Consider the following 18,326-nt stretch of genomic DNA (forward strand, 5'->3'; position numbering starts at 1 on the left):
GGGAAATTCTCTTACATTGTTTTTTGAAAAAATTGTTCTCTGTTGTCATAGGTCTCCTCTTTTGGAAATTCTGTTAGTTGGATGGTAAACTTCCTGCTTTCATTTTCTATCTCTTATCTCTGCTCTCCTCATTTTTGACTTAATCTTGTTGTCCTGCTCTGGAATATTTTCTTGACTTTCTCCTTAGTCGTCTTCTATTTTCTTTTTAAGCAAGCGTATTTTTAAATTTCCACAAGTTCTTTCTTGTTCTGTTTTAGTTAGCATCTTGTTTTGTGGACATGATATCATTTCAAATTTGAAAAACATAATTAGAGGATTCTTTTTTTTTTGAAAGATTCTCTTTTGTCCCCTAATTGATGGTTTCCTTCGGAGTTAGTTTTTGTTTGCTTTTTTTGTCCTGTTATTCGCGGACTCTTTTCAACAACATCTGCAGACACGTGGTTCCTAGTTTAAGAAGACGGTACAAAGGCTTACCTAGAGTTGTGTGGGCTAATCTTTATTGTGGGCAAGTTTTGTTTTAAATAAAGCAGACAAGTAGCTGCAGTTGGCCTTGAAATTGTGGAGTAATTTCCCTAGGGGGTGCTTATACTCCCACTAGCTGTCTAGATTATCCCCAGATAATTTGCTGTTTCCGTAGAAAAGAACACTTCTTTAAAATTTTTAAAATTTTATCTTTTAAATGTCTGTCTGGCTATATCATTCGCAAACCTTGTTTTCTGTTTCACATCCTTTGTAGTCTTCTTTGCTCATGGCTCCAACTTCTCACAGTTGGATGCCCCTTTGTTCATTTCATCCAGATTAAATATCATCTTTGCACTGTCAGCTCCCAAATTTATATCTCCAGCTTGGACCTTGCCACCTGAATTTCTAGTTCCTATCCAACTGCTTACTCTACATTTCTTTCTGGATATATAATAAATCATTTTAAACTTGTCTAGAGCCTAACAGCAAACGATCTTCCCCTCCAATCTGTTTTTGCTCTAGTCTTCCTCACTTTAGTTAATGGCAGTTTTACCTTTTCAGTTGCTCAGGCCAAGAGCCTAGTGCTATGGCTGTTCTTCCTTTCCTCTCTCCTTTTACCTTCCTCCCTCCTTTAACTTTAGCAAATGCTGTCAGCTTCTGCCTTCAGAATATACTAAAATCACCCACCCCTCATCACATCTGCCTCTACCATCCTAGTGTGAGCCATCATCCATGCCTTGCTTTGATTATTGGAATAGTGTCCTTACTGGTCTGTCTGCTTTCAAACTTGTCCTCCTACAGTCTCTATTCCACACAGCAGCAGAGTGATCCTCTTAAACTGTAAATTAGATCATGCCACTCCCCTGTGCAGAACCCTCTGGTGGCTCCCCATTATGCTCCAAGTCAGAGTCAGAGTCCTACCTGATCTCATCACCTACCACCCTCTCCCTCCCTCCACTTTGTTCTCCTTGCTGTTACCCTGACATACTTGGTGTGTTTTTCTATTTCAGAGCACACTGAGATGCTTTCCCTCTCCCTGGAATGTTTTCTTTCAGGTGTTGACATACCTTGCCCCAAAGGCATTTCTGTGAGGCCATCCTCAGTGTCCTACCCCCGTGGTCCCTAACCCACTTTTTTAAAGCTTTATTTTTCTCCGTAGCACTTACTACCATCTAATATATATATTTTATGTTTTCATAGTTTAGATATTTTTATCCAGACTCAGGGCTTTAAATATCAACATAAAATATGTTATATTTTAACATATATTTTGTTTTTCTGTGCGTTTGGTTTCAAAGTTTATCTCCTTCCCCTCTCCACCAGAATGTAAGCTCTGACCAGGGGGTTGTGTGTTTGTGCGTGCGTGTGTGTGTGGTGTTCATTGCTGTTAGTGAGTGCTCAGAACCATGCCTGGCATATCATAGGAGCTCAGTAAATATTTGTTGCCTTAATGAGTGTGTTGCTCCTGCCTTGCATCTCACTTGCACTTTTCCCAGGGTCTCTTTTGTGGCTTTTTTGCTCTCCTTCACAGCCAGTACTTGTCCATATATGTTCTATTTCCCAGAGGTGGTTGAAATCTAATCTGCTCTGATCCCTTCCGTAACCCCCATCTCTAAATCAGAGATCTCCATATTTTTGTATTTCTGACCACACAATTTTTTGTATTCTGTAGTCATTTTCAACGTGACACTTCAGTATATATATTTTATTTACATATACACACACAGACTATTATTGATATGTATGTTAGAACATGTAAAAATAGAACTCTAAGGAGGATGGAGATAGAAATATTTCTAATGTAATAGAACTTCTGATGTTCTACACCTCAGTGGATAATCTTAGAAACCCAATTTGGAGTCCACTGCTGTGTGTTGTTAGGAATTTGTACCCTTTTTAAGCTCTTCATTTTTATAGCCTCTCCAGAAAGAGAGGCTATATAAATGGATATATTCAATATATTATGTTGGACTGGAAGCACTGTGAAAGAATCTTAGTAAAAAGGGATATTCAGAGAAAACAAGGGAAATCCCTGCTTCATCCTGCCCACTGCCTTCTTCAGAGGTAAGCACAGCACTTACAGCAGTTAGGTCTATGTCTGTGGTCTTCGTGGTGTTTTTGTCCTGTGTTATGTACATGTGCATCCTTTCTGTATAAAGTAGAATTCTGTGTATATTTATACGCACAAGCATATATGTGTATATAAAATAGGGATTAGACTGCATGGATTTCTCTGTGACATGTTTTGTTCCACTTAATGTATCACGGAGAAAAGTATAATAATATAGTGATTATGATTATGGACTTGGAGCCAGACTACTTAGGTGTTAATCCAGGCCCTGCCACTTACTAGCTGACTTTAACCTTTCTGTGCTCTAGTTTCCTTAAAATATATAAACTTCCTCTGCTCATGGATATTTACATTGGAATCTATGGCAAGATATTTGCTTATTTTGCATTCTAAAGTTGGGGTGGGTATGATGGATGATAACAGGAAGCCTCAAACGGGCTCTTTTTAGGCACCTTGTTTCTTTGAGATTCATCCTGTTAAGTCTGCCGTCCTGCTTTTCTCATTGCAGTTGTGTTTGCTGCTCTTGAGTGACCCTACTGGTTTGCAGGTGGCACTTGGCTGAGGATGTGCTGCTCTTCCTAATGTTTACTATAGAGGTCTTCTATCAGCTAGTGCTCTTAAAAAATTCTGTGTGAGGGGCTGATGCTGTGGCTGAGTCGTTAAGTTTCCGCACTCCACTTCAGCGGCCCAAAGTTTCGCCAGTTTAGGTCCTGGGCGCAGACATGGCACTGCTCATCAGACCATGCTGAGGTGGCGTCCCACATGGCACAACCAGAAGGACCCACAACTAAAATATACAACTATGTACTGGGGGGGGGGTCTTTGGGGTGAAGCAGCAGGAGGGAAAAAAAGGAAGATTAGCAACAGTTGTTAGTGCAGGTGCCAATCTTTGAAAAAAAAAAAAGATTCTGTGTGAATCCAAAGCCTTGTAAGGTTTGAAAATTATATTCTATCTAAAGATTTTGAAGACTTAGATTAATTTACGGATACAGTGGAGAAATAAGAATAAAGAATAAAGATTCTTATTATGTAAATTTTAGCACTTTCTCTTTATTCTGTTATGGTGAACTACCACTGTTTAACTGGGAAATGAAAGGCTACGGTTCTTTATAAGAACTCTTCTTTTGGAGAGCCTGGGGGAGCTATGTCTACCATCTTGCATGCTTATATTTTGCACAGCTTATTTGTTATTTGGCAAGTAAACCAAAGTAAAAATGACCTTTTTCAAACTAAACCGTGGGAAGACATTCCATGTTCACAGATTGGAAGACTTTAGTATTGTTAAGATGGCAGTACTCCCCAAATTGATCTGTGAATTCATCTCAGTCTCTGTTAAATCCCTGCTGGCTTTTTTGCAGAAATTGGTGAACTGATCCTAAAATTCATTTGGAAATGAAAAGGACCTAGAAAAGCCAAAACTATTGAAAAATAATAGAGTTAGAGGACTTACATTTCCCTATTTCAAAACTTCCTACAGAGCTACAGTAATCAAGACTAGCACTGGCATAAGGGTCTATACATAGACCAGTGGAATCAAATTGAGAGTCCAGAAGTGAACCCTTACATTTATGGCCAGTTGATTTTCTACAAGGGTACCAAGGTAATTCATCAGGGAAAGAATAGTCTTTGCAACAAATGGTGCTGGACTGCTGGATATCCACATGCAAAAGAATGAAGTTGGACCCTTACCTTATACTGTATATAGAAATTAACTCAAAATGAATCAAAAACCTAAATGTAAGAGGTAAAATTATAAAACTCTTAGGAGAAAAATTAGAAATCTAAATGAGCTTGCATTAGGCAATGGTTTCTTAGATAGTGGCACCAAAAGCACAAGCCACCAAAGAAAAAATAGGTAAATTGGATTTCATCAAAGTTAAAAACTTTGTGTTTCAAAGGATACTATCAAGAATATGGAAAAACCCACAGAATGGGAGAAAAATCACATAGCTAATAATGGTCTAGTATCAAATGAAGGCCACATCCTCATTTCCCCTATCTTTAAATTCCTACCATATCCATATCATATCAGTGCAGTTGAATTCCATTATTACCACATTAATTTTTAAAGAGATTTGTCTGTGGTCATTGGTCCAGTTACCTTCCCTGTCCTCTCCCTACGAAAGAAATGCCAAATACTTTCATACTATTTTCAAGGGGAAATGAAATTCAAAATACTACATAAAACAATCTGAAGCTTGAAAATTATGGCTTAATAGATGAAGGGGCAGAAATACATTAAATTCACATATTCAGGTATAAAATACTTAATGTTGTTATATTGCTTAATTTATCCTTCAGATCTTCAGTACTCCTTGCCATATGAGGTAAATAATAGAAAATTCTTTGTGTGTCACATGTCTGCTTTCAGCCAATCAGAAGCCAGAATTTCTTTGGTATGTAATAATAGGATCTATTGTTTGGGAACGAGCTGTGAGTAGAACTTAGAGGATATATGGGACTATGTATTAGGGCCTTTTAGTGGTGGCAAAGAGAACATTGGTCTGGTTTGTTTAGCATTTTCAAGTTTACTTTGAATTTTGACTCCAGAAATGTACAACCGTGTCTTTTCAATTATATATTTTAAAATGTTACTCACTGCTGATACTTCCTAAAGTAACAGCTTTAATCACTCCTTTTACTTTTGGTGAAGCAATTTAATGGGCTCTGAAGCAAGAATTACCAGATATTAAGAGGGAGAGAAAATTTAATGAAAATGTCTTCAAGGTTTCCATCACCATCTTTACCAATTTTATTCTCACCTGGGCCAATTGACTTAGGCTCTGTAGCAAGTTCCTCTTGTTCACTGAATGAACTAGACAATATTTCGCATCTTTTAAGGAAAATATCAACTGATATCAATGAAATTAAAGGAATGAAAGCAGCAATTTTGACAGTGGAAGCAAATCTTTTTGATCTAAATGTTAGAGTGTCACAGATTGAAGCAAAAATTTCATCTTTGGAGGTTAAAATGAATGAACATTCAACATCAGCATGTGAGTGCAACAGGCAGTTTGAAGATCTTCAAGAGGAAGTAGATTTTGAATCACAGTCAAGGATTACTGATGTAAAAATAATTGGCTTCCTTAGAAACATTGACAAAGGTAAATTCCTAGTATGTGATATCTTCTGTGTACTCCCCCATGGATCTTTATCTTTTCATGTAACTTGACTGTAGTTCTCTTATGGAAGCAGTGTGTCACAAAGAACTTGAATTTTTCATGGACTTTTAATGACAGAATCAGAGTTTACAGGATCTAACTTAGAAGCCCAGAACTTCCCAGAATGTCATCCTTTTTAGTGTGTCTCTCTAAATGTTTTGAAAAGATAGATGAGCATAGAGAGATGAAGCAAAATTTGAAATGTGAGAGAATGGTCCTGTTGCTTGTATCTGTCTCATGAAATTATTTTAAAATGTATAATTCTTTTGTTGTTCATGGTTTATGTTAAAGAGACCTGTTGTAGTATTTGAATTGAAAGAGCATTCTTCCTGTAACCTAGTATGTGTCAGTTTCCCAAGCTGTCCTACAGGGATACAACTTGACCAAATAAAATTTTGACCAAAAGCTAATAGAATTTTGAATTAAATATAGCTTTTAAAATTTAAAAACCCATTTAAATGACTCATGGTAGTTAGCAAGCGATTGCTAACTTAGATGTTTGCACTGAGTGAGCAAAGGCTGTCCTTGTGAAACCACTGGTAATAGATATACTAAAAATTAGCATCCAAGCATCTTATTAATATTTCAGTATTGGAACTGTGTCAGTCACATCTTTTTGTATACTGTCCTCTAACACTTTTATTTTAAATCAGCAGGTGAGTACCTAGTATCTGCTAAGTACTGAGTGGAGAGATTCAAAGAAGTGTGACATCCTCCCATCCCTCAAGGAGCTTAGCATCAAATTGAAGATAGAGAAAATCAATTCTGTGTCCTTGGTTTGCTTTGTTTTGCAGTGTAACTATGAGGAAATTACGAACCTGTTTAAGAGATAATAAATACTCTAGTTGAGCATTTTTTCTTACAGGAGATTCAAATGATTATTTTCATGCTTTGCTGATGTAGGACCTGGACTGCAAAGCTCTGAATGTCGTACTTACTTGTTGTTCTCTTTGTATCCATCCAAAACCAGTTTGTCTGTTGGGACGTCTGTGACCAGATAATTCAGTTTTGTTTTGCATTTCTGAGGTAGGGGAGTGAGTGGTAGCGGTAAGAGCCCAGGTGATGGAGGAAGATGCTTTTCATGTTGATCTTGCAGTTAGTTGTTCTTTGCCTCTCCCATGGCACCAGCTCTGGGTCCATGCAGCACCTCCACCTGCCTTTGCCACCCTTTACCTTTATCCCAAGGCTTACTTCTAGTCCAAAAAATAGGGGTTTCAGATAGAGGGAAAACCAGGAATGTCCTACATTGGCATTTTTGGTTTAACCCTAAGTATAGGTTTTTGTCTCACATACCTTTGGTCTGTAAATATTATTAAATTGTATTGTTGAATCTTTAAATTACTTTTAAGACTTTAAGAACCCAGAAAGACTATTTTGGGCTTAATTTCTGGGAAACGTGGAAGCTGATATTGTTTGTTTTTTAAGCTTAGTGAAGTGTTAAAATTTATATTCTAGGAACTCAGCAGAGGCAATTGTTATCCCGACTGCAGATTGACCCAGTAGTGGCAGAAACTCTGCAGATCAGTCAAGGTTGGTAATAATGTTAAATTTTCATTGTAATCTAGCATTTTTTAGTTGCTATTTCCATTCCTTACACCTCATTTAACGTATCTTAGATCTCGAAGATCCTGCCCTAACATGCCATATTTAGATCTTTGGAAATATTCTAGGGCCAGGAGACAAGGTCTGCATTTTTTTCGTGTTATATGGTGTTTGTATTTTTTGCCTCATTCAAAAACTTTCTTCCTTTGATGCCATTTCACCTAGGTCCCTGCTCACTCCCCAGCTCCAGGGATGATTTGAGTCCCTACCCTGCTCTCTTCTCTACTCTACTTTTGCCATTGCCCTGAGCTGCTTGAGTGTCCTCTGGCCTGTTCAACCTTATCCTCACTTTCACTTCACTTTAGAATCTCATGATCAGGGCCACACCTAGAACTTGTCATTCTTAGAGGCCACTGTAACTTGTTTAACCTGTCTCCACCACCCCCAGCACACAGAGACACACATACCAGGGGCTACTTCAGGTCTGGGGCTACTGCCTTATTTATCTCTGTGTTCTCAGTGCCCAGCCCTGCCAGATGCATGTTAATACCTATAAATATCTGCTGAATAAATGAAGGGAATTATTGGATACCTGCAATCTTAAATTCAGAAATCTTATTTTCTCCTGCTTCCTTCTATTTCCCCTAAACCTGCCTGTTGTTGGAAGCTCTGGTCCCTTGACCCTCCCTGTCAGCTCCTAACTGAATTTTCTTCCCCCTTGGTCAGATCTCCGTAGTCGGCAGCTGTATTCCTTGACCCTTCCCCAGCCTTCTGTCTCACAACGATGTGCTTGTCTGCTCTAAGGGGTACCTTCCACCCAGATGCCAGATCGTACCCAGTTGATGACCATTCTAGTATCATCACGCTCCTGTCGCTTTAGTCTCTGCCTCTCCTCTGGCTTCTCCCTTCTGCCTATAAGAGTGTTCAGATGTTCTCCCTCCGTGATTTTGCCCTCTCATCTCTCAACATTCCATTTTGCTTTCTACATAGAGGATTTTCTTTCCAAATGTTGGACAGCTATGGTCTGTGTGTGTTGTATCCACTTCATCAGCTCTTATGCATTCTTTTTGTTTCCTTTAGTTTTTATTTTTATCCACAGTGCACATACAGTTTGAAGCATCAAGTCATTCTGAATGACTACATCCTTTGCTTACGTCCTATCATATTTTTTATTTCTGAGAGCCCTTTTGTTTCTGCATATTTCTTATGTATTTTCTTAACAGACTGATTTTGTTTCACGTATGCAAATACTTTCTTTTATTTCTCTGACGATAGTAAAGGTAGTTTTGGACATTTTCTTCCCGTCCTTCCCTGGTCTTGTTTTCTCCTAATTGTTTGTTTGTTTTGATTGCTGTCTTTTGTGACAGGTTTTCCTTAGATGTTTCGGGATCCTTGGTTGTCTTATATTTAAGAGAGAGGCATTTAAAGAGTTGCTTGGTGTTCTGGGTTCATTAATTGGGAGGTGGGATGGGGGAGCTTTTGACTTCACATTTGAATGTAGATCCTACAGTGGAGAGTGATTTGTCTTGCCTGTCTAGTTTGGGGGTACTCTGATGTCACTGTCTCTAGGCCTTTCCTCTTAGGCTGGGCAGCTTCTTCAAAGAATGATGTTTCGGGTAATGGATTGGCTGCCAGGGTTCTGGAAGCTAAGTGGGAAACGGGGCTGGAGGAGGCACCTCAACATTAATTACTACATATTGTTTACTTTAACAAACCCTCATCTCCTCTGTTTTCAGAATGGTACTTCTTTGAGCATGGTTAGCATCGTTTGGTCCAGAGACCCCTCTGTTTTTACCTTTTCAAGAATCTAAAGCTCTACTTTTCTCCAAGGGAGAAAATGGTCAAAGGTTATCAGGAAATCTAACTGCTCTTTGAAGTTTTAGTAGTATTAAAAAAACATTTTAGTATTATACACTTAGTTTATTTTGTTGTAGCACCTTCCCATCAGAGACCATGATGCTTCATTCATAGGCCTCTCCAACACTGATCATCGGGAAAGCACATCTCCAGTTATTCCAGATATCTTCACTGTAGAGGTAGGGATAGGTGTGGTAAGGATCAGAGACGAAGAAGAGAGAGAGAGTTGAGAAAGAACTAACTGCTTCTGAAGTGGACACTTGAACAACCTGTTTTGCCCTGTCTTCTCCCTCAGCCATTTCCAAGGTCCCCTCTGCTGCCAGTTTCGCAGCCTTTGGAGAATCTTGGCATTCACATTGAATTGCTTCATTATTGGCTTAAGACTCAGTTTTGAAGATCTGCTAAGTTAGTTTTCCACTTTCAAAATGTCGTCTCTCCTTTTACAATTATTTTCTTTGCGAGTTTATTTATTTATTATTAATTCTTTATTGACATTTTAGTGAGGTTCCAGGAGGAAGCAGAATGTGTGGGTTCAGCCTGTGTTTTTCACCCAGAAGATGTCTAACTCTCCCATCAGTCTGCTTCTGCTTGACTCAGGCTGCCAAAGCGTTAATCTTGCAAAGGTGACCAGTGACTTGTGTAGGCTGTGCATGCTTTTCTACCCTCTGTGGTATGTGACACTTGCACTTGCATTCCTGTGTTTTCTTCAGTCTTTGATCCTTTGGCTTCCAGGACTTCACTTTCTATTCTTCTACTAATTCCTTTTCATTCTCCTTTATAAACTCCTCTCCTCCATTACTGCCCTTTAAAATGTTAACTTCACCCCATGTCCTGCCCTCTCAGCATTGTTTTCATCTCTTCTATATTTTCCCAAGCTGCAAACTAGTAGAACTGCTTTGCCTCACAGAGTGCAGGGTGATGAGGAGTGTCGCGTCGGCCCATGGACTCAGTTCTGGGCTTTCCCTGTGGGAGCTGTGAGAGCTTAGTGAATCATTGAAGAACTTTGTTTTGCAAATTGGTCGTCTGTAATGTCAGGGGAAATCTACTTCTTAGGCTCCCTATGAGGATTCGCTGAGAAGACAGCAGCACTGAATATGTGCAATTTATTAAACATTTATATTTTACCTTCAGTTTCGACTCTGCCTCTCTTTTTTCTCTCCCCCTCCTATTGATCCAATCTGAATTTTCAGCTTCTTCATAATCATCTAAGAACCCAACAAAAAACTTCAAACTAAATAAATCAAAAATTAAATTTGTCTTTGCCCCCTTTTAAATCTGCTTCATCCTGTTCTCTATTTCCTGAGTCAAGTTTCTCCTCCTGCTGTCACTCCTATATCACCGTCTCCACGGCTCTTCCTTCCTGGGATGGTATTTGAAAATGCAACTGCTCTGAACTGCTAGTGCTGATGGGAGTGTGGAGTGTGTCTTCTCTCTCTCTCACATGGGTCAGAATAGGACAGAGGGTTAGAATCTTGTCATTCAGCTTCACCGTTTCTCCTGGGCAGCCGTCTCTCAACAGATCTAGAACTCCAGTCCAATCTTCACACTCTCTGTTTTTCTAAAAACCAATTTGATCATGTCACTTCCCTACGTATAAACCTCTCTTGGTTACTTACTACTTCTATACCAGAATCCAGACTCACTGACACATACAAGATCCTTTATGCCTCAGCCTTCCTTACTACTTACCTACTCAGCCCACCCCACACACCTCTCCAGCCATGCCACATTCCTCACCAGGTCTCAGATTCCTCGTGCCTCACAAAAGCCTTGCCTTTGTCCGGGCACTTTCCTCTGCATGAAATGCTCTGTTTATTTTCCACCTCTCTCCCCTTCCTGGTTTATTCCTGCTCGTTCCTTTAATACCTGCTTCAAATGTTCATCCTTTGTAAGCTTGTCCTTGATTCCCCAGCTGGAGTAGTTGTTTTGTATTCTCCCAATACCTTATTCATATCCCCTTAGGATCACCTTTTGGGGCCTGCTGTGCTGAAATTGTGTATACATCTATTTTTCTGTTTTTTCTTCTTTGCATACTTACTATGGTCTCTCAGGTGTTCACTTTGCTCATTGAATGAACATGAATGAATATCCTGTGAGTTTTGGTCTCTGTTATTTGCCTGTTAACTTTTAAGTGCAACTCATTAACTTTAGTCAGTTGATAGTATATTGATAGGTTAACCATCTCCATTCTGGGTGCCAGGTCTTGGTATATTTTATAAAGTAGTTGGGCTTAAAAAGCATATTGTAGGTGATGTGAGCTGTGATTGTTTTCATTGAAGGTCAGTGTTTTCCTTGCTGTAGTGTTTTAAATGCCCATTCGTCTTAAAATTCCCTTTCAAAGTTTTATCTACAACCAGGTAGAAATTATGCCAGTTGAATTCTTTTCATCAGGATCTGTTCTTCTCTGTAAGTGGTACTGTGCAAAATGAACAAAACAGATTTTAGAAAGATTTTTAAATTATAATTCTAGGAAGCATTAGAACTCTGTATTCTCCATGTTTTTAGAAAATATTGTACTTTAAGTAAGTTTATATTGTTAATATCCCATTAGATGCCTCACATAAGAACCCTTCTGTACTGTAGGCAGGGAGTGTTCATTAGCTTCTCTTGGTATGTGTCGTGTGAGGAAAGGAATACTTCTTTGAAAAGATGTTTGGCACAGAATGGCACCCCATTCCTGAGTAGAACCATTGTGATTTTCCTTTGAAAATAATTATAGCTATATAAAGGATTGACATTCTTCTCACGTGTGTGATGTTGGGAATGCAAGGTATACAAAAGTAAACATTTGTGGCCAATTTTTTTGGCTCAGATTACTATGACATGGAATCCATGGTCCATGCAGACACAAGATCATTTATTCTGAAGAAGCCAAAGCTGTCTGAGGAGATAGTAGTGGCACCAAACCAGGAGTCGGGGATGAAGACTGCAGATACCCTTCGGGTACTTTCAGGACACCTTATGCAGACACGGTAGATGGTTTCTTTTTCTTGTGTAGCTAATTTGTGTTGATTAGATAGTACAGGTTAACCATTAGTTCCCAGCTTCCCTCCTCCCCTTCCTGTAGACTGCTTTTATTGATTCAGTAGTTAGGCCATGTATAATAAGCCAAATTCAATTTTCGGAATTTCTAGTTGATCTTTCTTGTTCAGAAATCCATTATCCTACAAATAAGTCAATCTATGATTTAGCTCTATTAATAAGATTCTTTTCTTTACGCACATCCAGGAAATGAAAGTTTAAAAGTCAGGTGATCGAAATCAAGAAATCTCTCCAGAGAGAGAGAGCACATTGGGTCGGGGTGATTCTTCCCATAGAAAATGGACTAAATTGTCCTGTAAAGGAACAAACGTACAAACCATAAAACTAGTGTAAATATAGACCTCCTGGCTATTGTGTTCTGAGCATAGATGCTGATTTTTTAGTTTATTTCCATGTGACCTTACAAGGATCAACTGGACGTTGGGGGTCAGGGTTGAGGGGAGATTGTCCTTAGTGCAGCCTGGAGGGTCGCTGGTGATGCTGCTGCAGTGATTGGCTGTCGCCTCTGTGTTAACAGGAGTCCATTAATGCTGTACCTGGAAGTCCTACCAAGTCTTTTTTTACTGAAGAAATCGCAAAGCAAGTGAGGGAGTGATAGGTCTGCTGAAGAGCACTTTAGGAGGCTCAGCTTTTTGTGTTCGTTTCCCTAATTCTATGGTATTTTCTATCTGTCTGGCAGAGATCTTGTACAACCAGATAAACCTGCAAGTCCCAAGTTTATAGTGACGCTGGATGGTGTCCCCAGCCCCCCAGGATACATGTCAGATCAAGAGGAGGACATGTGCTTTGAAGGAATGAAACCCGTAAACCAAACTGCAGCCTCAAACAAGGGACTCAGAGGTCTCCTCCACCCACAGCAGTTGCACTTGATGAGCAGGCAGCTTGATGACCCAAATGGTAGCTTTTCAAACGGTGTGTTGAGAGCGCAGATTTGCCCTTTTCAGGGTGCTGTCATTGTGAAGGGAATCTTTGACATGTGTCTCTACCTTGAGTGAATATTGGTTGGAGGCCTTGCTTATATTTATAATTCAGTAGTGGCCTTTTTTCTTTTTTCAGACAAAATGACTAGTTAAATGTGAGACTCTTTTTCCTGTGTGTGTTTCATAGGTGGCCTGTTATTCCAGTGGTAAAATGGAATTCAGCCATGGAAGTCAAGGAATACCTCTTAATTAGGCTTGTTAAAGGATGAACCATCATTCTTGTTCACTGTCTACCTTTTTGCCTTTAGAAACTATACTTGTTACTTTCCCCTTGTACCAGCAATACTCTCTCATAATTAACCTGACAGAAGGATGAATTTTGATTTTGATGCTGTTTCTACCTCAATGAAATTCTCTTGAAAGGAGTTTCTGACCTAATCTGTCAAAATACTTCTTGAAAGTTGAGAAAAGACCTTATGTTTAAGTTAATTTTGAAGCATTAAATATTTAGTAGACGTCAGAGGAATTCAGTTCAGATAGTAGCCTGCTTTCAGGCAGAAGAGCCTTTCTCATCACTGCTGCTGCTTTCATTCATGATAGAGAATGATACGCAGGCTCTCATCCCTTCTAAAGTTTTTAGAAACACCTTCATTGGCAGGGGAGACAATTAGTCAATCTTAAAAATGAAATAGTTTCAAAGAAAAAACAGTAATAGGTTTTGAAATTTTTCCAAAGTAATCCTTGTCTTGACAGAAGTATGAAAATGTATTTTCAGTCACTAAAAATACATTAGCCTTTAGGGGGAGATGATGAGTGAGTGAAGAGAGATCACTGTTATCTTGAACTGAATGCTTTTTCTGCTAGTCAGTAATGTAGTGTCATGGTTTTGATTGTTGGAAGGAGTTGAAAATCTGAGCCTATCGAAAGGAGGAAAAATTTTAAAATGATAACAAAGGTGGTAAGAACTGTAGTAGTCAGGCAGGGCGAATTTCTTGCCCCTGTGTATTTTATCTAAAATAAGAGAAAATTCTGGTGTTTTTGTTACTTTGGTTTTCAGTTTGGTAGCTTAATTTTTGGAATATTAACGTCTAATTTCATTAAATGTTATTATCCACATTGGGCTTCATTGGCATATATATCATAGCTGTGACATTCTAAACAATGTGTTAGTAAAAATTCTTGCCTGGGTCGCACAGGCTGTGACCATTATGGAGTGGTGATGAGTCCTTTACCATTGCTTTGATCTAAGTGTTTCTGCTGCTCAAGGATGGAGCTTTGTAGCACTTAGAACATAAGTGATGCCAGAGAGACTCCTGAATAACAGCCACAAAGAGGCTCTGCTCTCTCTTGCTCTGCCCTTCCAAGCAGGGAGTTTGAAACTTTGTAATTGCTTTTGGTGGCTTTTTGTCCAGTGTTTCAAGGATGCTACCAACAGCAGCATCCATTTTAAGCCACCTCCACTGGCCATTATATGGCAACATAGATCTTACGGCTTGCAATAAAAAGTGAATTTGCCTCTTAAACAGGAGGAGGAGCTGTTTGGTGGTGTTGTCGTCGTCGTTTTTGGTGAGGAAGATTAGCCCTGAGCTAACATCTGTGCTCATCTTCCTCTATTTTGTATGTGGGACACTGCCACAGCATGGCTTGATGAGCAGTGCATAGGTCCCTGCCCAGGATCTGAACATGTGAATCCTGGGCCACCAAAGCGGAGCGTGTGAACTTAACTGCTACACCACCAGGCTGGCCCGCAGGAAAAGTTTTAATAGCTTGTGAAGTACATGTTAGGTAAAACCAAAGTCATGACCTTGGTATATATGACTTAACAGTACCATCAGAAAGATAAAGTTTCCTTGTAAAGTATTGCTTGTGAGTATCTAGCTACCTTACTCCATTTTCCAGCCAATCTGCCTCTGGGTATTCTCTTCCTTCATTTGGCCTGGGTTCTCGTGTATATACGTAGTCTAAAGTATGTTTTTTAAGAGGAGGGTAAGACACATTTTCTCTACAGGGATGACACAAAAACCATTTAAAATTGGAGAAAACTCCTCCTTCCAGCTCTATCAGATTTTATTTGAGACTAAGGATACTTTTATGTCCTGGAGATAAATAATGACTCTTACTGTTTTTAAAGTAGCATAGAAAGTTTATATATCAGGCACAGTCATAATAGCTCTTTGATGATGCTCCTATCTGGGCTTCAGGACTGGATTGTTCTCCGTAAGGAGACTGAGACTGGGTCACTGGAACACTAAGTACTCAGATACTAGCTGCTTGCATTGTTAGGTTTTGACTGGCTGCCTATTCTGCCTTCTCATTTCCATTTTAATCATAAAACTCTAAGGAAGACATTATTTTCTCTTTGTATAGATGAGGAAACTGAAGTTCTGAGATGTTAGATAACACTTACCCAAAATGTCTAGCTCAGCTAGTAAGTTACAGAGCCCAATTGAAGGGCCTGATGTCGGGCAAGAGGACTAGAGGGATGTGGTTGGAGTGATAGTGCTTTCATAAACATAAACCGTGATATGTAACACCCAACATGCTAATTTTTATTGGCTAGGGTATCTTGGGCCAGAAGTTGGCAGCTCATTATGGCCTTCAGATGTAATTTTATTTGATTTATTCTGTGTTTCAAATTTGAATTAGTTGCCAGCATTTAAAATTTAGATGTCATATAAAAACGCTTTTGGCTGTCTGAGTCAGGAGAAAATCTAGCAACACAGGTTTCCCACATTATAGTAACTGACATTGTAACTGGACACGACCTAGTGAGTGGCGTGGCAGGGAGCCCTGGGGATGGGGCATGTGCTTGCTCTCCGGTTAGCTCTTCCTCACCTCTGTTTGTTTCTTCCGCACCGAGACTTTCTGCCATTGATCATCTTACACCCAGCCAAACTCACTTTGTTGGGTGATCTGCTTGGCACTGTAGGTAATATTTGTGACCCATTTTTGGCAAAAGTCTTTTCCTCCCTTTGTAGACACTGATGCGAGTTTATCACCTGGACGTAGAAAACTGGGTATCCCTGAGTGAGTGGGAATGCTTTTGTGTTTGAACCACTCATAGTCTTGCCTGAAAATGAGAAGTAGTTCACATTCTTTATCACCTTGTATTTTCAGTTTCCATTTCATTTTATTGGCTCCCTTCTTGATATTCTTTCCTCCTTTTTATATTTAATTCAGCTCTGAAATAATTTTGAGAATTGGGTTTTTTTAATAGGAACTTTGGCTCTATTTGCAGCATCACTGTCCACTTTACTTTTCACAGTGAGAACTACAGTCTGCTTACTAGGAGTCTTATAGGATTCTGTTATCAATGTTAATCAGATTATTTGGACTCATTTTTGTATAACTGTAGACATAGAAGAAGATAAGATGTTAAGGCTGAGTTTTGAGGGAATTTATTAAAGGTGCCATGTACTGAATTGATTATAATTAATGAGATGCTTTTAATCCCTTTCTCTTTGTAGCTGAGATGAGTGAACTGAGTGTGGCACAGAAACCGGAAAAACTGTTGGAGCGCTGCAAGTACTGGCCTGCCTGTAAAAACGGGGACGAGTGTGCTTACCATCACCCTGTTTCACCTTGCAAGTGAGTAGCAACAAACAGATTGTGGTTGTCAGGTTAATTTTTATTTCTTATAGCTTGTTTTGTTTTTTCTTTACTATGGACAAGTTTGAGTTTTGTAACTAAATGCTGGGACCCTTCCATGGCCCTTCCCCAGAACAGCACATCGTGTATATGTGTGTGTGTTTGGGGATGGGGAGATGGGAGGGGGCTTCTTTGTGCCTTATACCTATGAGATATTGAAATTTCTGGGTTTCCTTGAGGATTCGCTACATTTAAGGAGCTGGGTATATGGTAACTGCCCCAGTTTGTATGTGTTGTGTTCATACATACACAGATTTTAAGGCATTGGGGAAACAACTAGTTACAGATAATGAGAAGACATTTTTGGACTTGGGTATAATTTTTCCTTATCAGCTGGCTGGTTCTATGGAAGGAGCTTTGAGAGATGGCTTTTAGAATTCTCACATATTATGTTTACTTTCTTGAGTTTACATCGTAGCATATTGCAAAATCCTTAATTACAGAGTGAGTGGTGTGATTCTTATCATTGCAAAAAACCCTTCTACCCTTTATAAGTGGCTTGGGCCCGAGTTGAAAATCTGTTATTACCCCAGGCTTTGGAATAGACAGTTTTGTCCTATTTTGATATCTGGCCTCATTTAAAAGTGGAGTTTCCTTTTTTCTTTTACTTCTGTGTTTCTCAAAACAAACAGTGATAGAGTATAAGGAGCCTCTCTACAAAAAACTAATAATGCAGTGAGATTAAATGTGAATATTAAATGCTATTTTTGTTTTATAGAGCCTTTCCCAATTGTAAATTTGCTGAAAAATGTTTGTTTGTTCATCCAAATTGTAAATATGATGCAAAATGTACTAAACCAGATTGTCCCTTCACTCATATGAGTAGAAGAATTCCAGTTCTGCCTCCAAAACCAGGTTAGTGACTGTGCACTATTACATTTGGGTAAAAAATGGAGAATGACATTTTGTGACTATAAACTGAGTTAAAAAGAAGAAAAAAAGGAATAGTTTTAGAAATCATTGTGCCAGAATCTGTTAATCTAACCAGTTTTTTTTAATCTAACCATGTTTTAAAGAGTAAGTGTGTCCATCCTGTAGGATTCGCAAATGTTTTATCTTGACTAATGACTATATAAACTTCCTTATTGTATTTTAATTTAAAAATGGTTCCTATAAAAACATCAGACTACATTAAAAATTATTTTGCCAAATAAATTTGATCAGTCTTTGTCCCTATTTTTGTCAGCAGTTACAACACCAGCACCACCTTCTAGTAGTCAGCTTTGCCGTTACTTCCCTGCTTGTAAGAAAATGGAATGTCCCTTCTATCATCCAAAAGTAAGAACTTTCATTTTCCCAAAATGAATTTAGTGATAACTTCTCAGTTCTGAGACTTGGAAGATCACTTGCAAATTCAGTGTCTTCCCTTTTTTCTCCCAGTGTAACTTTTTTGTTAGAGTTAATTTATGCTCTTAAGACCTTCACATTATTCCTTACTTGTCACTGAGCCCGTCTGGTCTCTTAGGCTGAGTGGTCTGAAACTATTTGATGTTAGTGTCCTAAGCTGTCAGGAGAGTGAAGCTCCTCTTTGCTAGTCAGTTTCCATTCTTCTCTGCCCCTAAGCATGTGGGTGGGTTTTTCCCTCACTTCTCATGCTGGAACTGAGATGATGAAATCCAGTAG

General features: G+C 39.0%; 1 protein-coding gene across 8 annotated transcripts in view; it reads left to right on the forward strand.

Moving 5' to 3' along the window:
* Positions 1-18,326, forward strand: part of ZC3H14 (zinc finger CCCH-type containing 14) — a 38,027-nt gene that overhangs the window by 18,070 nt on the left and 1,631 nt on the right. Inside the window, exons 10-15 of one of the 8 annotated variants that reach the window (XM_014845861.3) lie at positions 7,150-7,224; positions 11,906-12,065; positions 12,815-13,047; positions 16,523-16,643; positions 17,422-17,558; positions 17,890-17,981. In XM_014845861.3, coding sequence (XP_014701347.3) covers positions 7,150-7,224; positions 11,906-12,065; positions 12,815-13,047; positions 16,523-16,643; positions 17,422-17,558; positions 17,890-17,981 — 818 coding nt within the window. The remainder of the gene's footprint in view (positions 1-7,149; positions 7,225-11,905; positions 12,066-12,814; positions 13,048-16,522; positions 16,644-17,421; positions 17,559-17,889; positions 17,982-18,326) is intronic. The other 7 variants (XM_014845863.3, XM_014845864.3, XM_014845865.3 and 4 more) reach the window with 7 other exon arrangements.

The sequence above is a fragment of the Equus asinus genome, chromosome 7 (assembly GCF_041296235.1).
Source record: "Equus asinus isolate D_3611 breed Donkey chromosome 7, EquAss-T2T_v2, whole genome shotgun sequence".
Lineage (NCBI taxonomy): Eukaryota > Metazoa > Chordata > Mammalia > Perissodactyla > Equidae > Equus > Equus asinus.